The sequence below is a fragment of the Stegodyphus dumicola genome, chromosome 4, assembly GCF_044657685.1.
Source record: "Stegodyphus dumicola isolate Sdum_Otavi_A_Nest chromosome 4, ASM4465768v1".
Classification (NCBI taxonomy): Eukaryota; Metazoa; Arthropoda; class Arachnida; order Araneae; family Eresidae; genus Stegodyphus; species Stegodyphus dumicola.
This window is the reverse complement of record NC_140771.1, coordinates 119,183,260-119,204,568: the sequence shown is the minus strand read 5'-3', so window position 1 is coordinate 119,204,568 and position 21,309 is coordinate 119,183,260. Positions and strand designations below refer to the sequence as shown.

At 31.0% G+C, this 21,309-nt stretch overlaps 1 protein-coding gene across 1 annotated transcript in view; it reads left to right on the top strand.

Annotated features, from left to right (window-relative positions):
- The window catches only part of LOC118184343 (transcription initiation factor TFIID subunit 8-like), a 246,907-nt gene extending 229,501 nt beyond the window's left edge, over window positions 1–17,406 (top strand). Inside the window, exons 6-7 of the mRNA XM_085815390.1 lie at window positions 11,185–11,295; window positions 17,154–17,406. Coding sequence (XP_085671516.1) covers window positions 11,185–11,295; window positions 17,154–17,260 — 218 coding nt within the window. The 3' untranslated portion in view covers window positions 17,261–17,406. The remainder of the gene's footprint in view (window positions 1–11,184; window positions 11,296–17,153) is intronic.
- The last annotated feature ends 3,903 nt before the right edge of the window (window positions 17,407–21,309 follow it).

Here is a 21,309-nt window from a genome sequence, read left to right as displayed (position 1 = left end):
CAAATTCCTCGTCATTATAATTCGCTTCCGATAGCGAAGAAAGTGACACAGAGGTCACTTTCTTCGAAAACGAAAAAATTTCGATTGACAAATTAGTCGGTATTCTCAACACAGCAATTACAGGACTTGAACAGCGGAACTTTGTAACTGAACAAGAAATTATGTCTGTTTATAGAATTAAAGAGAAAGTATTATCACATAAAAAATGAAGCAACTTAAACAACTTACATTGAAAGAAATGTTTAATAAAGTAAACAAATAAATATTAAGCTCTTTTTTTTTTTTTTTTTTTTTTTTTTTTGTAAATTTTGATACCCTTTAGATCATAATTGTTCTTTATTTCATAACTGTTTCATTTTTTTAATTTTATAATTTCTGCATGCCATCTTACCAGATTTAAACTGATGATCTATAATCCGGAAAAATCGATAATCCGGAATTGCCGACGAGTCTGGATTAACGACTTTTGACTGTAAATAAATAAACATCTAGTGAAAGAGGATGTAAATATGCAATTTGATGAAGTTGTTTCAAATGACCGGACACTCACAACTTAATGCATTCATTGGGAAAAGCCGGTATCATCGGTCATTTAACCATCTCATCAGTGGAAATGTTGTCTGAGGTGCACCACAGGGGGCAGCCAATTTTTACATCTTTGAGAATGAGGATACTCTGTTTCAATTTGATGGGGAACACCCCAGGAGACTGGTCTGAGGGATTTACACACCTCTTTCCCTATAACCAAGCCTCTGAAGAGGTATTTCACCTCTCCAGTATTTGAAGTGCCCCATGCAGCACAAACACTGTACCCTTACAAACATCTAAGCCATCTCCAGGATTCAAACCCGAGCTCAGTGATACAGCAGACAGGTGTGCTAGCTATCATACCAATCAAGGGAATAAAATGATGAAGGTGCATTGGTTATCTAATTAGAAAAAAGTTTTGTTTAAAAAAAATTTTGTTGTTGTTGTTGTTGTTAAAAAAAAAAAGTTTTGTTAATGTTAATAGTTGTTTCAAACAATTTAAACAATATTGTTTGAAACAACTATGAATATTTTAATTTATCTTAGCAGGAGACAGATTCAAATGTTGTTCATATACTTGTTGTATTTGGGTTTAAAATACTGCAGGCATGTTGTTGTTTTTCTATATACAGAAGATTGCAACAAACACACACAAAAGAAAAATTTTGGAGCACTTAATATTTATCACTTGTTTACGAATTTTCTTCCAAGTTACTATGGAACATAATTCAAGAGACAGATGAGAGTTCAGTTGTTAACATTCCATGTGTTCTTAAATCAACCTGGATGTTGATGCTTTAAGAAATTCACACTTTCCTTTGAGTATCTTATTTTTCTCGAATTACTGACATATAATGTAATAATAACAGCCTTTAAGAAAACATTGGCCTTTTTATGGAAGCAGTTGAGCTGTTAGAACTGGAACTTATTTTATTATGTTACATTTTCTTATATATAAATGTGAAACGAACGTCTAAAATAATCCTCTATGAAGACTTTTGGGTGTGCCTATATTTAGTTTTATCCAAACTTTCTTTTATCTTTAAAATTTTGTCTTTTGCCATTGTCCTGATAAGGTTAATTCACCTCCGCGTTCTCATTCGAATATAGTCGAAACACTAACTACAACTCTTAGATCACTTCTTACTTCAGGGAACATCTAAAAATGGTCTTTTCTGAGTCTTTATTAATATAATTATTGTTACTTTGGTGACTTCTATCATGCAGATTATTCTCAGAATTCATAATATAAACATATACAGTCAAAAGTCGTTAATCCGGACTCGTCAGGACTTCGGCGATTCCGGATTATCGATTTTTCCAGATTATAGATCATCAGTTTAAATCTGGTAAGATGGCATGCAGAAATTACAAAATTAAAAATATGAAAGCGTAATTTATGAAATAAAGAACAATTATGATCTAAAGGGTATCAAAATTTACAAAAAGAAAAAGCTTAATATTTATTTGTTTACTTTATTAAACATTTCTTTCAATGTAAGTTGTTTAAGTTGCTTCGTTTCATCTAAAAATACTTTCTCTTTAATTCTATTAAACAGATATAATTTCTTGTTTAGTTACAAAGTTCCGCTGTTCAAGTAATATAATTGCTGTGTCGAGAATACCGACTAATTTGTCAATCGAAATTTTTTCGTTTTCAATAACCTCTGTCACTTTCTTCACTATCGGAAGGGAATTATAATGACGAGGAACTTGTTTTAAATCATATCAAAGACGGAGTACATCGAAATGAAATACTACATTTAGAAAGGAATTATAAGCCAAATAAAATAAAAACATCTGCCCTGAAGATAAGGATAGTGCTGACAGATCAACTTCCAATTCATTGCGCGCCGCGGCGTTCCCCCCGCCGAGCAGCGTGAAATTGATAAACAGATTTCGGATTTCGAAACATACTTTCGCTTTAGATCCTTTACATAATAGCAAATATATATAGGAAATTCTATTTGATATAATTGAAAGTTCAAGCTTACTTTTATAAAATTGCTCTAACAGTCTGCAAAAAATAATAAGCCGGATCCAATTCGAAGATTAAGGAACAACGTAATCTGCAACATTAACTGAATTAGATAATTTTAGCTTAGCTTATACGGTCCGTTATACATTAAACGCGCATGCGCACACACATATTCGCAGCTGTAAAGGTCTTACGCGCACACGTAAACGCCTATGCGCATGCGTCCACGCGACGCATGCGCAGAAAGTTTGTAGCTTTGAGGTCCGGATTATAGATCATTCCGGATTATGGGTTTCCGAATTAACGACTTTTGACTGTAGTACCTACTATCTATATACTGAGTAACTAAAACTGATTTTTACTTCAAACACTTATACTGCTCATGCATTGCGAATGGTGTGGTAGGAAAAGGTTTATTAAGTTTAGGATATGGTGGACTGTTAAGATTAAGGGTAGTTCATTTTGAAGTTGCCAGAAGATTTATTAGTGCAACAGTATTGAAGATGGCACCTGATCATTTAAGAATTAAAGTATTCTTCTTTTTATTTTTGGTGTAGAATATTCAGTCACAGTAGCTGAAATAAATCACCCATTCCTAATTATCATGCTATGTAGCAGTATGCCAATATCAAAACTGAAGGGAGTCTGTGCAGAATTAGCTATTCTCATGGAGGTAGGAAGTAAGATGGAGTCGCCCTAAACAAGTTTCTCCCATACCCTGCTCTGAAGCACCGGCGATCCCTACGTGGTGACCAAAACATTGGGTCATTTACCATTGAATTCTATGGGATTTGATGCGTTCGGATGTAAATATTTTGTAATTACGTCGTAAATATACATATAAATGTATATATTTTCTTTTTCTACAACACTTCAGAGTCCTAAATATGTGAAAACAACATATTTTTAAACAACATTTCATTCTGAACGGAAGTAAATGCTATACTTTTCACAGGACCGTTTTCTCAGAATGGTTTAATTTGAATGAAATATTTTCACAAGTTTTCGTTAATTACATTAGAAAAAAAAATTAAGGTAATTCGATTTTATTCGGTTAAGGTACAAAAATCAAGATAAAAGTTTATTGTATTATTAATATTATGCATTATTTCTTTTCTATTTATAGATCTTCTTTCTAAATTACTTTCTTAAATATGACATGATTTTTTGGCTTCTGAGGCATCTTTTAAATTGAAAAATGTAAGTCAATTTATAATTAATGCTCTATTCAGTTCATTTTAAATTACAGAATTATTAGGAATTAGAAAATTAAAGTATTTTGCTAATTCCTAATAATTAAATAGTTATTAAATAACACTTGACTTTCTCTGAACATTTCTAAAAGGGAATAAAATAATTTTTTTTTTTTTTTTTTTTTTTTTTTTTTTTTTTTTTTTAAGTATTATTTAAAACTTGTAACTGAGTTATTATAAAATGTAAGGGGAATAATTCTTTTAAATATACTTATCAGATTTTTTTTTACCCTTCATTTCAACAATACATATTCCAAAACTCTTTATTACATTCTTAAGTGCGCATCTCATAGCATTTGCTTTACAATACCTTTTAACAGATTGCTTTCCAATACGAACAATTCTTGCTTAAATACTTTTATAACGTATTTGTCAATAGGATTTCAATTTATGTTTACAATTCAATATTAAGGTTATTATATATTTAGATAACATTTATAATCATTATAAATTAGAGGCCCACCAGCGGCCGAGTGGTAAAGACGCTGAACACTGGTAGTTCGGTCTGAGGTTCGAATCCCGCGAACGGGCTGGCTGCATGGGCGTTTTCGTGGTTTTCCCCATGTGTAACGTGTATACGAGCCAGTTTCCCTTAGAAAGTCCTCCACGAAAGGCACCCCTCCCTTTAGGCAGATAGCCCTCGTGTGCTTTGCCATAATTAAATACACCAACACCATTATAAATTAGATAATTTAATAATTAGATTTCTTCACAGTACTTTCACAGTTATTTATAAGTGAATAAATTCTTCATTTCAAATACATTTATAAATAATTTAATGAATATTTAAGTATTTTGTCAAAGGCAGATACATGCTTTTTGCAAGCACATGCATAAATACCCATACATATTTCCTATTTTTCATTTCCGGCATGTGCAAATCTTTAATTTCTGTGCATTCACTATATTTTTCGTGTAAAGTAATTTACGCTAATTTAGCATACACCCGAAAGTTTTACATAAAATATATATATGAATATAATTTGAATGAAAATTATAAGTATTATTTTTAATACCCACTCAAAGGTCAGTTTTTCTTCAAAATTCCTCCACGATGGCATCTCTCTCTTTAGGCGGATAGCCCTTGCATGCGTTACTTTAATAAAAACTTAATCTGACCTATGTGCCTAATTACAAATATTTTAACATACATAATTTTATATTTATAAAACGTGTAAGCCCAAAGTGATTATTTTTTAGTTATATAAAATTAAAACGATGGGTTTAAAATGAGCAGCAGTAAAGCCTCTCCTCTAAAAAATTTTAAAAGGTACATGTTACAATAATATATGGACGTGAAAAAAATTTATTTTGTTTAAAACATTTTGACGTTTGGAAAATAAAATAAAAGTAGCAAATACTCTATCAAGGGTATCGAAAGACGTATACAATTTTAAATGTACCGTAAGGTATTTTTCATTCTTTAAGCATAATATTTTTGTTAAAGTTCATATTTTTGTATTTCAACAGCTTAGAATTTTATAAAACAAATTCATAATCAAAATCGCTGTTGTTAGTTATCGAAAAATAACCAAGATGTGATTTTTGCGTAAATGTCACTAAACTATACAAATTGCTATTATCCATCACACTTTGGAATGTTTCTTTCATGTGAAAATGTCCCTTTTTCGATTTATATGGAACTGTCGTGTGTCGAAATACTATCAGATCACTGTCAAGCGAGTTTCTGAATGTAAACTAAGAACACCCCATCTGGTGACCCAAGCTTCAAAGCAGTGCTTCACTTTTAGCGTGGGTTGGCCCCTCCTCCCTTTCCTACCTCCATGGCTATTCTGGGGGGGGGGAACTTAACCTATTCTTTACTCATGTTGCATTTTCACATTTAATAAAAGTAAATTATAAAGTTAGTATTATGTCCATAATTATATTTGATTTCAATTTTTTAGACGGATAAATGAAAATTCAATATATGTTAGGGAAAATCTTCTGGTAACTTACAATAATCTTCAAGCTGTTTTGATTAATGGAAATATGTTTTATAAATTTTTTAAGTCATGTTATTTCATTTCTTAAAATTAGTTTAAAATATCTTTCACATGACACACCAAGCATGCTGTCATGAAAAGTAACCTCAAGGTAGAATATTTCAATCTTTTATTGTAGAATGATATATTCAAATAAATTGTTTTTATTCATATAATAATAATTTTTATAAATTTATTAACTATCACAAAAATATAGCATTTTCATAAGCTGTTGTGAAATAGTATATAGCTGTTATTTACTCACTAAAATGTTAGTTAAATTATTATCTATGTTTCACTAAGCCATTTCCAACTTCTGAATAAGTCTTGCATATTATGACAAACTGAGTGATAATGAATTATCAGATTTGCTTGATGATAGTGAGCATAAAGATAACTACACTTATTACTAAAGCAGTAATTTTGTCACATGAAAAAAGAGCAAATTCCGACATAAGTATTCATGAATTTTTATTGTCAAAGAGGTTTACACTACAGTAATTTCATAAAACATTCATTGTCAGATGTGCATTAAAATTTCATGGGAAGGTATACTGGAAATGAGGTAATAGCACCAGGAATATATAAGTAAATAAAAATTATATTATTCACTTAGTAACTGAAAGTTACATTTATAAACCAGGCAGCAGCTCAGCAGTGCAGTTTCTGAACACTAGCTGTTTGACCTGAGTTCTGTTCCAGGCGAACAAGCTGGCCGCATGGCCCTTTTTGTGATTTACTCCATATGTAAAGTGGATGCAAACCATTTCCCTTAAAAAGTCCTTTACAAAGGCATATCTCCCATTGGGCAAATAACTTATGTGTGCTTTCCTGTAATCAAATAAACCAAACCATTTATAATCCAATCAAACTCTCTGGAAGTATTTTCAGCAGTATTATTTAAAATCAAGATTAATAGTTATGCAAATGTTGTTTATATATGTTTGTCTGCATATACACAGATTTTTTTCATTAATTAGCATGTTTTCAAAACTGATCATTCAGCATCAGTATTTTTTATCAGTATTAAATATGTATTGCAACAGAGTCCAATTTTATATAACTTTCTGAAACACTTTTTTTCTTGTATTCCAGAAGTCCAGTCATTTAGTTATTCAATTTTCTATTTTGGAATGGAATTATTTTGCATATATTTTTGATGAGATTCTAATGGGAAGTAGCATAAAAATTGTCTAATACAGTCAAAAGTCGTTATTTCGGACACCCATAATCCGGAATGATCTATAATCCGGACCTCAAAGCTACAAACTTTCTGCGCATGCGTCGCGTTCACGCATGCGCACAGGCGTTTACGAGAGCGCGTAAGACCCTTACGGCTGCGAATATGTTTGTGCGCATGCGCGTTTAAATTGTAACGGAGTTACACGCTAAGCTAAAGTTATCTAATTCAGTTAATGTTGCCGATTGCGTTGTTCCTTAATCTTCGAATTGGATCCGGCTTATTATTTTTTGCAGACTGTTAGAGCAATTTTATAAAAGTAAGCTTGAACTTTCGATTATGTCAAATAGAATTTCCGATATATATTTACTACAAAGCGAAAGTATGTTTTGAAATCCGAAATCTGTTTATCAATTTCACGCTGCTCTGCGGCAGAGGGGGGGGGGCAGAAACGTCATTATTAGATTATGATAGATTAGAAAGATTATGTCAAATAGAATTTCCGATATATATTTACTAATATGTAATTTGTATCTACAAAGCGAAAGTATGTTTTGAGATCCGAAATCTGTTTATCAATTTCACGCGGCGGATTGGAAGTTGATTTGTCAGCACTATCCTTATCTTCAGGGCAGATGTTTTTATTTTATTTGGTTTATAATTCCATACTAAGTGTAGTATTTCATTCTGTCTTTGATATGATTTAAATCAAGTTCCTCGTCATTATAATTCGCTTCCGATAGTGAAGAAAGTGACCCAGAGGTTATTGAAAACGAAAACATTTCGATTGACAAATTAGTCGGTATTCTCAACACAGCAATTATAGGACTTGAACAGCGGAACTTTGTAACTAAACAAGAAATTATGTCTGTTTAATAGAATTAAAGAGAAAGTATTATCACATGAAACGAAGCAACTTACATTGAAGGAAATGTTTAATAAAGTAAACAAATAAATATTGAGCTTTTTCTTTTTGTAAATTTTGATACCCTTTAGATCATAATTGTTCTTTATTTCATAAATTACGGTTTCATATTTTTAATTTTGTAATTTTTGCATGCCATCTTCCTGATTTAAACTGATAATCTATAATCCGGAAAAATCGATAATCCGGAATCGCCGAAGTCCCGACGAGTCCGGATTAACGACTTTTGACTGTAATTATAATATAAATTAATAAGTAAGAAGAAGGAATTCAAAATTCTCAGTTATATATAACAAGTGAAAAATCTGATATTTGCAAAATATAAAAAAATTCTCTAAAATTTTTTAAGTTCACACCACAATAAACTGTCTAATTTCTTACTTTTGCAACAAAAATAGATGTTATTACAGTTGAAGAAAAGCAGTTACCATTTCATTTTAAAATAAAGAATTGTCAATGATATGTACTGTGAAATGATACAACTTTACATAAAAACGCTATTATGGAGCTAAGGATATATTCAGAACTATCACTGAGAATGAATATTAGTAACTGAAACCAGAGTCACATCCTAGGTGAATGGACTGTTTGCATAAATATTTTCATTATTTTTTGCATGTGCTTACCAAGGAAAAATCCTTCACAAAGGCATGCTTTCCCTAAAAAATAACATTTGTTTGAATGGACTGTTTGCATAAATATTTTCATTATTTTTTGCATGTGCTTACCATGGAAAAATCCTTCACAAAGGCATGCTTTCTCTAAAAAATAACATTTGTTTGTTTTGCATATTTTTGTATAATTCAAGAAAACAAACCGCTACTATAAAACATAAAAAGGAAATTCCTTGATCATTTATCACTCGACATGTTTTCTACAAATTTTCACTGGAAATCTATTTGAACATAAAGGATTTAAAAAGTGCTTACAAAGCAGCAGATTTCATTTTTGTGCCTTCAGATATGTTACAGAATGTGAAAAAAAACTCAATTCCATAATTGCAATTTATAGCAAATTATGATAAGCAATGTTAGTGTTATAGGTGATTGCATGACTTCTTCAGAATGCTAGCAGCACTGTTTGTACATTTTATTTATGTAAAAAGGACAAATGCATGGAGTTTACAAAGCCAGTTTACTTCAAAATCACACTTATAGCATTTCAGATGACATTTGCCATATCACTTTTGAAATAATACATCTCTTTTTAGCAACACATTTAAAATCATGCATCTGTTTTTAGCAACACCAAAAATTCATATTGTAGAATAAAGCATACAAATGCAGTGTGGGTTAAGGACATTTTCGCAATGTTGCAATAATGCAAAATTATATTTGAGAGAAATGAAGGCTGCTTTTTTTTTTCCTACACTTGTAAAGATAATTGCCAGTTAAACTTCATATTTGAGTCAGGAGAGAGGATAAAAACCCTATCACTTAAGACCAAAGAAGAACTTTTTTTATTTTCTGCCTGGGATAGTTATCTGGAGATGCTCCTGTAATGTGCAGTATATTAGCACATTAAAAAATAGCACCACATATCCATATAACGAGGCGTATTCGGAAACTAAGTACTGTTTTGGGAAAAAAAAAAAAAAAAAAAAATAGTAAAACAATTTTTAATTCAATGTTATTTTTACATGAAAATACATGTCTTAGACTATTTTTCATGATAGTTTCCGCCAATGATCAAACACTTGTCATAGCAGGTGACCAGTTTTTGTATACCATCGTCAAAGAAACTTCCCGCCAGTTTCGATAACCACGACTCCACAGCATTTTTCGTATCATCGTCAGATCCAAAGCGCTTGCCACCAAGCTCGCGCTTCATGTGCAGGAACAAGTGATAGTCGGACGGTGCCAAGTCCGGGCTGTACGGCGGGTGATCGAACTGCTCCCAATGAAACTGTCGAATTAACGATTGAGTGACACCAGCAGTATGGGCCGAGCATTGTCATGGAGCAACACAATTCCTTTACTGAGCATTCCTCTTCGTTTGTTTTGAATGGCACACCTTAGTTTTGTTAAAGTCTCACAATATCGTGCCGCATTAATGGTTTCACCTCTGGGAAGAAATTCAGTAAGCAAAACGCCTTTCCTATCCCAGAATACAGTGCACATGATTTTTTGTGATGACATTGTCACTTTGAACTTTTTTTTTTTTTTTTTTGGAGAATGAGTGTGTCTCCACTCCATCGATTGTTGTTTCGATTCTGGTGTGAAATGACACACCCAAGTTTCATCATTTGTCACAATTTGGTTTAAAAAGTTTTCTCCCTCATCACTGTACCGCGTGAGAAATGTCAGGGCTCTACCAAGTCGCTTTGTTTTGTGAACATCAGTGAGCATTTTTGGAACCCATCAGGAACACAGTTTGCGATAATTCAAACGGTCAGACAACAAACAACGAACAAACAGTATGTGAAATTTGTGGAAATGCCTCTGAAAGAGTTGTCATTGTGAAGCGTCTGTTCTCATGAATTGCTTCATCAACTTTCCTTACCAAATCATCGGTGGCAACAGAAGGCCGACCACTCCGAGCCTCGGCGTGGACATTTGTTTGACCTGCATTAAACATTCTTACCCACTTTCTCACCATTCCATCACTTATCGCGTATTCACCTTAAACTTTTGTCACTTGACGATAAATTTCGGCCGGTTTAACATTCCTCGCGTTCAAAAATTTAATCATGGCATGAATCTCACAGTCAGCGGGAGAACTAATTGTCTTAAACATTTTGAATGTGCACAGCAAACTGAAAACACAACAATGAGCAACCAAAATGGTGACAATTGAAAGTCAGTGAACAAGAAAGACTAGTGCGCATGCACGGGACGCCTACCACAACGCTAGAATAAAACAGTACTTAGTTTCCGAATACGCTACGTATTTAACTCTTCTTTAGTTGTCTGTTGATGTTGCAGATCAATGCTTTGAAAAAATTATTTGTACAAACATAGAAGCTGTACAAAATGATCTTGTTAATTTTGAGTACACAGTTCAAAAATGTTTTAATGAATGTAATAAATATTCGTATTATGTATCTGATTATGTATTGTATGTGTAAAATTTTAATAAAAGTTATGAGTATATAGGAATAGTTATATTAAATTGCTTCTCAACACAGATTCCATTAAATGCTTTCACTGTGGGGTAAAATACTTTGACAGCTACTGAATTATCTTATTGTTTGTTTTAATCAATTTTTAAGAAGTTTGAACAGCTTTGTATTTGTTGTATGTGTACATCATTTCTTATCGTAAGAATTTAAATTTTTTTATTTTACTTATAGCATATAGTATAAAAAATAATTAATTTCATTTTTGATTTTTCAGTTATTGCATGCAAGCCATCTCCCAACCCCTATTTTTCAGCACTTCTGTTCACAGACCAAATATTTGAGGAGGAAGATACAGATAATTCAAATAAAACTCCATCTACTCAATGTAAGCATATCCAAAATCAGTGGTTTATTATTATTATTACTATCCCACCCCTGAGTACGAAATGCATACTAGATCATGCTCTGCTTTAAGAAAAAGGGGGGGTCTGTTACAGTGTATTAGCATAATAATTTATATTTATTTGATATTCTAAAAGTAATTCTATTTTTATTCAAGGTTTTAGAAATAGTTAACTAAGAAAATTACCTCCCCCCCCCCCCTTTTTTTTTTTTTTGAAAAATAATTAAAATCAGTAATATCAAGTGTAGGTAATGAAATAGTAAATGACATTTGCATTCAAGTAATGTTATTACTTATGGAATTTTCATTTGGCATTTCATAAATTACTTTCTTAGCCTTTTATGTAGATCACATTGTTTTTAATTTATAATCTTTGCTGAGTTAAAACCACGAAGAAAATTAAATTTCTCCCACTGGCATTACAGTAATAAAATATTTACAGATAAAAGGTTCCTCAGGTTCTGAAAAGTCTAGAGCTAGGCTTGAGCATTGTCAGTTGGTTCAAGATTGAGAGTTTGGGCTCAAATAAATTTGCAACAGTGGCAAATCTTTTTCTTGAAATATAATGCTTTAATTGGAAAAAGTCATTAAAACAAATTCTTTTGCAGCCAGATATCTTTCATGCTGTAGCCCAGGGATTAACAACCTTTTCTTGCATCGACCCCCTCATATTTTTTTTAATATGTAATATACAACATAATCATAATATTAATAATTGGGCATAAATAATTTAAATATAACAGTTAAACTAAATACACAAACAAAAATTTTGCCAAAAAAGTTCTCGACTTTTGTTTTATTATTTTTTGTATTACAGTCAAAAGTCGTTATTTCGGACACCCATAATCCGGACCTCAAAGCTACAAACTTTCTGCGCATGCGTCGCGTTAACGCATGCGCACAGGCGTTTACGAGAGCGCGTAAGACCCTTACGGCTGCGAATATGTTTGTGCGCATGCGCGTTTAATGTGTAACGGAGTTATACGCTAAGCTAAAGTTATCTAATTCAGTTAATGTTGCAGATTGCGTTGTTCCTTAATCTTCGAAATGGATCCGGCTTATTATTTTTTGCAGACTGTTAGAGCAATTTTATAAAAGTAAGCTTGAACTTTCGATTATGTCAAATAGAATTTCCGATATATATTTACTACAAAGCGAAAGTATGTTTTGAAATCCGAAATCTGTTTATCAATTTCACGCTGCTCTGCGGCAGATGGGAGGGGGGCAGAAACGTCATTATTAGATTATGATAGATTAGAAAGATTATGTCAAATAGAATTTCCGATATATATTTACTAATATGTAATTTGTATCTACAAAGCGAAAGTATGTTTTGAAATCCGAAATCTGTTTATCAATTTCACGCAGCAGATTGGAAGTTGATCTGTCAGCACTATCCTTATCTTCAGGGCAGATGATTTTATTTTATTTGGTTTATAATTCCGTACTAAGTGTAGTATTTCATTTCGATGTACTCCGTCTTTGATATGATTTAAATCAAGTTCCTCGTCATTATAATTCGCTTCCGATAGTGAAGAAAGTGACCCAGAGGTTATTGAAAACGAAAACATTTCGATTGACAAATTAGTCGGTATTCTCAACACAGCAATTATAGGACTTAAACAGTGGAACTTTGTAACTAAACAAGAAATTATGTCTGTTGAATAGAATTAAAGAGAAAGTATTATCACATGAAACGAAGCAACTTACATTGAAAGAAATGTTTAATAAAGTAAACAAATAAATATTAAGCTTTTTCTTTTTGTAAATTTTGATACCCTTTAGATCATAATTGTTCTTTATTTCATAAATTACGGTTTCATATTTTTAATTTTGTTATTTCTGCATGCCATCTTACCAGATTTAAACTGATGATCTATAATCCGGAATCGCCGAAGTCCCGACGAGTCCGGATTAACGACTTTTGACTGTATTATTTTTGTTCTAAAAAATATGAAGTTTTCTGACACAAAATCATAGATTCTAATTGCTCAAAAGTTCAGTTTTAATTAATGTGATGACTATGCTTGATGTGTTAATGGAACGTTTTAAATCTTTGGCACAAAATTGCTTAACTTAATTCTTAAATCACCTCATTCAGAAATATTCAACCTCATTTTTGTCTTATTCATTATTATTATAATCTGATAGTCCATTATTTACTTGACTAAAGCCTGCTTCCACTGGTTAAGAAGAGGGAAAAGTCAATAATGTTGTCTGGTAACAACTTTAATTTGGAATATTTCTGTGGGATGCTTTTTAAATTCTGAAAATTAGTGTACCCATGTGTTTTGAATAAGACTCACTTATTTGTATGATAAAGTTTTATATCAATAAATAATAATTATCAATTTTATTAATATGTTTTTATAATTGTTGGGATCTTGATGTGACAACAGCTAGTACATCTTCAGCCATTGATCCCCAGTCAACCCTTTGATCATCATAGACCCTTGTAAAATTTCATCGACCCCTAAAGAGGTACATACCAACCTTGTAGCCATTAATTAAACTGTATAGGTCTATCTTCCACTGATTTTCACTGGCAACTTTTTTTTTTTTAAGCTCTGTGCATTTACTCTATTTTTTTACATCCTTTTGAAGACCTGAAGAATTTTCTATTTTAAATTTGGATGATAAAATAAGTGATTTTCCTTTCATTAACTCACTACCTCTGATAGGTAAATCAAAAGCTGGCTTTTTTTCTGAGTTAAAGTTGATTCTAAAATTTGAAATTTTTCCATCTGAATTCTAGATTGTTTCTTTGTCATACATTGTAAAGTCATTATCTAAATTTCTAATGAAATCTTTATTTTACAAGATTTCTTTCAAAATTTATTTTGGTAATTAATTTTTTTTTCTTTGTCTAAAGATTTTACATTTTCTGTTGCCTGAATGACTTTATTAATAAATGAGATATATAAAACTTTTCTGTGTTCATATTCCTAAAATTTAAAATTTTAAAACATTTAAAATTCTTAAACATGTCACATATTTTTTTTCACTATACTTAATAGGATATAATAAAAAATATTTTAAATCTACTAGAGTCAAACAACAAAATTTTTGCCAAAGTTCTTTATTTTTGCAATGCACACTTGACAGTGCATTTCAAAATGCAGCATATAAATAACAGAATTTAAACATTTTCCTATTCCTCATTCGAGGATCTGGAATAAGTAACATGTAATCAATTGAATTGTATAAATTAGAAGTCATTATATTTTTCATGGTAATTATTAAAAATTACTTAACATTTGAATATCCTTAGAAAAGTAATAAATAAATGGAACATTTGTATCTTACTAACATAACATCAAGGTGAACCTGGAAATGACTAAATGGTGTTTTGAGTAAAAATTAAAATAGGGTAAATTAATTCAACAGAAAACTAGATTGTCTAAAATAAATTTTTAAAACTATTAACTTTTTTAAGATTGAATTTCTTAAGTATAAGCTTTATTATACTATATTGCTGTATAATGCTTTCATTCTTCCCATAAAAATGTAAAAGCATAATCATAAAACATTTAGAGAAAATATTTCTATTTAGCTCACAGCAAGATCCATGGTCAAGAAGAAATTACTGAGTCTTGGAAAAGAGAAATTATCTTAAGCTTAATAGCTTCTTTAGCAGATTGTACCTTTGTGTGCAGCAGTGGCGGCTCATGGCTAAAATTAATGGGGGTGCTGTTCCAAAAAAATTTAACCTTTGTTTTAAAATTGTGTAAAAGGAAACAAACATTTATAAAAAGAACATTTATTTTAAAACTTCATGAAATCTTACAAGAAAAAAATTAAACATTTCTTAATTACTTTAACCAAAATTGTTACAGTTCAATCTTTGTCTATTCATTTAAAAATGAAATCCATTCTTCTTGTTTTAATTTGGGCAAAAAGATCAATAATTTTCTCCTTGATCTCTGGATGACAAGTGAGGAAATTTTTTTTTATTGAAAGCAATTCAAGCGCATTTAGTCTCTCCGAATTCCTAGTGCTTCTTAGAAAAGTTTTCATTCTTTTCAATGTTGTAAAAGCAGCATTCTGCCTGTGATGTAATCATGGGAACTCTCAAGAGAATTTTTATCTTTTTATCAGTTTCGTAATTTCACTAAGAACATCATCTAGATTATTTTCGAAGATAAATTTTAGTAGCTTAATTAATTTGCAGTATTTATGGATATCAGACTTACAACAGAATACTTTTAGTTCAGTTTCAAGTTTTTCTTTGTCAGTCATTGGATATGCTTCAGTGTTCAATACTATTTCTTCTGTAGAATGTTCATTCCTAAAACTAAGGATTTCTTGTTAAACAATCTACCAGCTGCTAAGTGTTTAGTGGAAGAATATCTGTGCATTATATCACTACATAGTATTGAGTAGTTTTGAGTATAACTACTCAATACTCTGTATTGATCATAATATTGAGTATACATAGTTTTAAGTCACATATTTCCTTAGCTTCTGCCATCAGTGCCTTTGAAAAATTCTCACAGTACTTTGAGTTTCTTAATTCTAAAATAGAAATTTGAAATTTGTTATATATTCATTAACTTTAAGCACACTAATTTCTCTGGATTGCATTTAGTTGTATATTATTTCAACATGAGGAATCTGATAAGAAAGCTGTAGCCAAAACTTGAAGTTATCATCATTTAGATATTTTAAAATTCCTGTTGCTTTTGCAATAGTTTGATCTGCATTTGATGTTGACTGAATTTCAGTAAGGAAATTTTTTAAAAGTTGCAAATTTTCATGAACTCTGTTTATGGTCCGTATGATGAAGTTCCACCTGGAGGAATACTACACGCGCGGAGTAAAAATAAATCGCGTTTTCAATAACATGCTAGAATTTCGTTTTCAATAACATGCAAGAGCGACAGTGCTCCCCTCTCTACCCGGCTCATGTGCTGCTTTCTGTGAGCGCACGTGCAGAACAGCCAAACACCCCGTCACTGGAACTGTGAAGCGTGCAGTTCCAAACAAAAACTTTAGTACCTTTTTCACAAAGTGGGGGATGGCTACTGACATTAAGCTTAAGAAATTATGTATTGTAAAAGTATAAAGAAAGAATTAAAGACTAAAGGGCACGCTATATTAAATATTAAAAATAAGTAATAATTGGAAATAAGGGTGCTGCAGTTCCACAGTGCTTATTACGAGCCGCCACTGCTATGCGGAGAGGTGCTTCTTCAACAGTTTTGCTTATGGTTAGAACTCATCCCCTAAATGCAAAGGGATATGCTCTAGCCAGAGCCAGATTTAGACTTGATAAGGCCCTAAGCTATTTGAGATATGGAGCCTATTATAAGTCTATTATAATATATTTTAATACTATTTATACTATATTTTTATTTTGGGGGAGGTCCCTAAGCTATAGCTTGTGTAGCTTATACGTAAATCTGGCTCTAGCTCTAGCCATGTGCTTTCTGTCAGTTGAGAAAAGAATTGTAGTATATAAGATATACCAAGTTTGGTCATTATGAAAAAAGATATTGCTGCAGTCACACTTGTTATGTAGAAATTACATGAAGCTTATTGCTCATTTTGATCGAATCAGTAGAATTATATCTCTGTTCAGAGGGAAAGTTCTGGTCTTGTATGCCAGCAGGAGTCAGGTCTTCAAAAATGCAACTCTGCACCTCCCTTTTGTTCTAATTTTGTTTTCTTTTCTGTAGATTAAATTTAAGTATTTGTATTTTTATAATAAGCCCTTTTTTTTATTTTACTTAAAAAATACTGTCTAAATCATTTTCTTTAATTTGAAAATAAATGTTTAAAAATTATTTATATACTTATTTAATTTGGTTTCTTTATTATTATTATTATTGTTATTTTAGATGCTCATGAAGATGCAGAAAATCAGAAAGATTCCACTACTGATAATGATATTATGGATAATCCTTATCTTAGACCAGCAAAGCTTCAGAGAAAAAGAAGAAAGTGAAACACATGCTTCATTTTCTTTTTTCACGATTTTTGTTTCATTTTCATGATTTCCATTTAATGATAATTTATATTCATACCATTTATTAATGTATATTCATATCCATCTCATTTTTATTATATTTAATAAAACGTTTTTATGACATGGTTTTGTATATTTATTTTTATTACAAAGATACATATTATGCTAGCTTATACTTTGAATGACATTCTCATTGCTACTTATTAGGGTTTATAAAAGAACCAACGTTTTTGAAAAACTGGTTTTCAAATTTTTGTCAAAAAAAAAAAAATAGAATAGGGAAAAATATTTATTTAATTTATGTAAAATAACAAAAAATAAAATCAGTATCAAAGTCAAAATATAAAAAAATTAAGGATTACTTATACATATTACTTACACAAAATAACAAAAACTCAAGCAAAAATTTCAAATAATATTTATATTATTTTCACGAATTCTAATATCTCCTAAGAAAATAGGATTTTAAAAAACATAAAATATCCATTGAATGGTGGCTAAGTCTTGTTCTTATTTTGGACACAATATTACCTGAAATATAAAATACTCGTTCACTGGCTACTGAGCTTGGTTTTATAGTTTCCCGGGCATCAAATAACAAATCTAAGTTTTTTGTTCTTTTATTCATTGCCTCAAATAGTGAAAATTCAGCTTTCAGTGTCGTTGAATTTGTAACTCTTTGTTCGGGATCTTCAGAAAACTTATGAATTGATTTTCCCATGGCTTCTTTTGAAAAAGCTTACTCTGATGAGTAGTTTCTTCAATTTGCTCTTCATCAGAATCTGTTTCCACATAAGAATTTGGAAATATTCTGGACAACATCTTTCCAGCTGTTTTAATAATTTCGATTTCTGAAGCTTAAGGAAGTACGCTAGATTTCTTCCCTGAACTAGAAATCTTTTGTGGATTTTGCAAATACAGCGAAAGAGTTGCTAGTTCTACTTGATTTCTTTGTTGAATTCATTCTTCTAAAGCATATAATAATTTCAAACTTACTTCAGTGTTTAAATTTTTTTAGTTCATTTAATAGAAATTGAAAGATACCTTCACTTGTTAATAAATTGGCATCTCATCGCCCTAAGCCTTCAGCTGATAGACGGATAGGTCCCGAGACTTTATGAAGTTCTAAAAGTTTAGGATATTCAGCTTGATTCCACATATAAGAACCAACTTCATTCAGTGCTAAAACAACACATTCTTTTACTGCCAGAAATCTTCCAATCATGTCATCCATACTATTCTACCTTGTTTTGTAATCACGAATTAAATTTAATTCCTTTCCTTTTTCTTTTTTGATATAATTTTGAAGAATGGTGTTTCTTACTGGAAATTTTCTAAAAAACTTACAAATTTTTCTAATTTGTCAAACTGATTGTGTGTAATTGTCAGACAAAATAGGAATAGAATGTTCTCGATTACAAATGTGTATACGATTGGTTAAGCACGTCTTTTCCACGTGCACAATGCAGAAGCACTGGCCAACGTTGAAAAAATGTATTTACTGCCAGTTGCATGGAATGAATAGCAAATCAAATAAGTTTAAATTAATTTTTACATAATATAATATCAATTCTTTAAACCGGTTTTCGAATGTGATAAATTTACTTTAAAAACCAGTTTTTTAAAACCGGGTTTGCAAACCAGTCAAACTCTACGACATACTTTTATCACTTGAGATTTTCTGACTTTATATCAGTGTTATTAACCGAATAAGATCATTAGATCTTTACAGATTTTTTAAGGTTTACATTTACTTAACATGTTAGTTATGGTAGTCGAATTAAAGAAAAAATGACATCTAAATAAAATTACGTAGAATAATTTAGAATACATACGGTATGCATTATTTTTTTAACTGTTATGAAATTTTACTTCATATCATAATACTGAGAAATGGTTTATTAATATAAGGGTTTGGATAATGATTCTTCACACCCAGGATTTGGCGAATGGGTCCCTTAAAACCCCAGTCACCGTTTAAAAGAGGGAGTATATAAGGTATTTCTCCTGCCTTCGTGGTGTGGTGGTCTGCATGCTGAGCTGGTATTCATGAGGTCTGCAGTTCAGTTCCCGGCCAAGGCATTTGCTCAGTTTTCATCTTATCTGCTTCCAAAATACCTAATGTCTCCTACAAACTGATTAACTGTAAAAACATTCTTACGTGCTGTTTCTTTCTGCAAATGAAAAAGAATGTTTCTCAGGTGTGGTTGAAGCAAGAGGAATTAACATTTTTCACTATAAAATGAAATTAATTAAAAAATTAAAGATTAAATTTATTAATTTTTTCACTTTGAATAAATCAGTAAATTTGCTTTTTAAAATCTTTTTTATTTTTTTTTTACTTATTTATTTACTTGGCAGCTGTAAATGAATTATAATGTGTGATGCATTATAATATGTGATGTCTGGGCAAATAAGACATTTCTAACAAGCACCTGTAATGCATTTATTTGATCTTAAGATTAAAAAATTGCTCATCAGTGATTCTTTTAATTTAATTTCTGCATAGGCATTATTTTGAAGTCTTGCCTTTATTATAATTTGGGAAAAAAATTGAGTAGTTTTTTTTAAAAGGCAAAAAATCAGATTTCTGAAGTTGTAACAATTATATACAGTCAAAAGTCATTAATTCGGACACCCATAATCCGGACCTCAAAGCTAAAATGTTTCTGCGCATGCGCTGCGTTGAATAGAATTTCCGATACTGGAGCTCCCAAAGGACCTACAAAACGAAAGTATGTTTCGATGTCCATCAAACAAAAAGTGGAATTGCTACAAAAAATGGATAAAGACATATCCTTTGTTTATCTAACCGTTCCGAAATCTGTTTATCAATTTCACGCAGCTCTGCGCAAGGGGGGGGACGTCGCAGCGCACAATTAACTGGAAGTTGATCTGTCAGCACTATCCTTATCTTCAGGGCAAATGTTTTTATTTTATTTGGCTTATAATTACTTACTAAATGTAGTATTTTATCTCGATGTACTCCGTCTTTGATATGATTTAAATCAAATTCCTCGTCATTATAAATATCAAGAATACAAATCAAATAGTTTTCTGGTTGCAATTTCCTAATTTCGGCTATGCGTAATGTATGCTTTACGCATGCGCGCGTTGAAAGAAATGTTTAATAAAGTAAACAAATAAATATTAAGCTTCTTTTTTTGTAAATTTTGATACCCTTTAGATCATAATTGCTCATTATTTTATAAATTACGGTTTCATATTTTTAATTTTATAATTTCTGTATGACATCTTACCAGATTTAAACTGATGATCGATAATCCGGAAATGCCGAAGTCCCGACGAGTCCGGATTAAAGACTTTTGACTGTAGTACAATAGAAAAAATACAGCCACAGATAGGAGTCTAACTGATAAATTTTTCCTTTGAAACAAACTCTTGATGCATTATCTTCATAGTTCATGAAGAATGATGTATGTAAATAAAAGTATATGTAGATGAAAGTTCTGTAAAAAAAAAAGAAATGCTTGGTATATCATGCAATGCACCAAAGCCCAAATTCTGATCACTTCCTCATAATAGGCAGCTGTAATGGCCAAAGCCGATAATATGGAATCATTTATTACTTCAGCTTTAGTTCAGTTTTCACATAGATTAAGAGAAACTGACCAAACTGAAAAACTGACCATTTTTACTTTAACTTTCAATGATTTTTCATGGAACTATAGTCAAAAGTCTTTAATCCTGACTCGTCGGGACTTCGGCGATTCCGGATTATAGATCATCAGTTTAAATCTGGTAAGATGGCATGCAGAAATTATAAAATTAAAAATATGAAACAGTAATTTATGAAATAAAGAGCAATTATGATCTAAGGGGTATCAGAATTAATAAAAAAAGAAGCTTAATATTTATTTGTTTACTTTATTAAACATTTCTTTCAACGCACGCATGCGTAAAACATACATTACACATAGTCGAAATTAGAACATTGCAACGAGAAAACTATTTGATTTGTATTCTTGATATTTATAATGACGAGGAATTTGATTTAAATCATATCA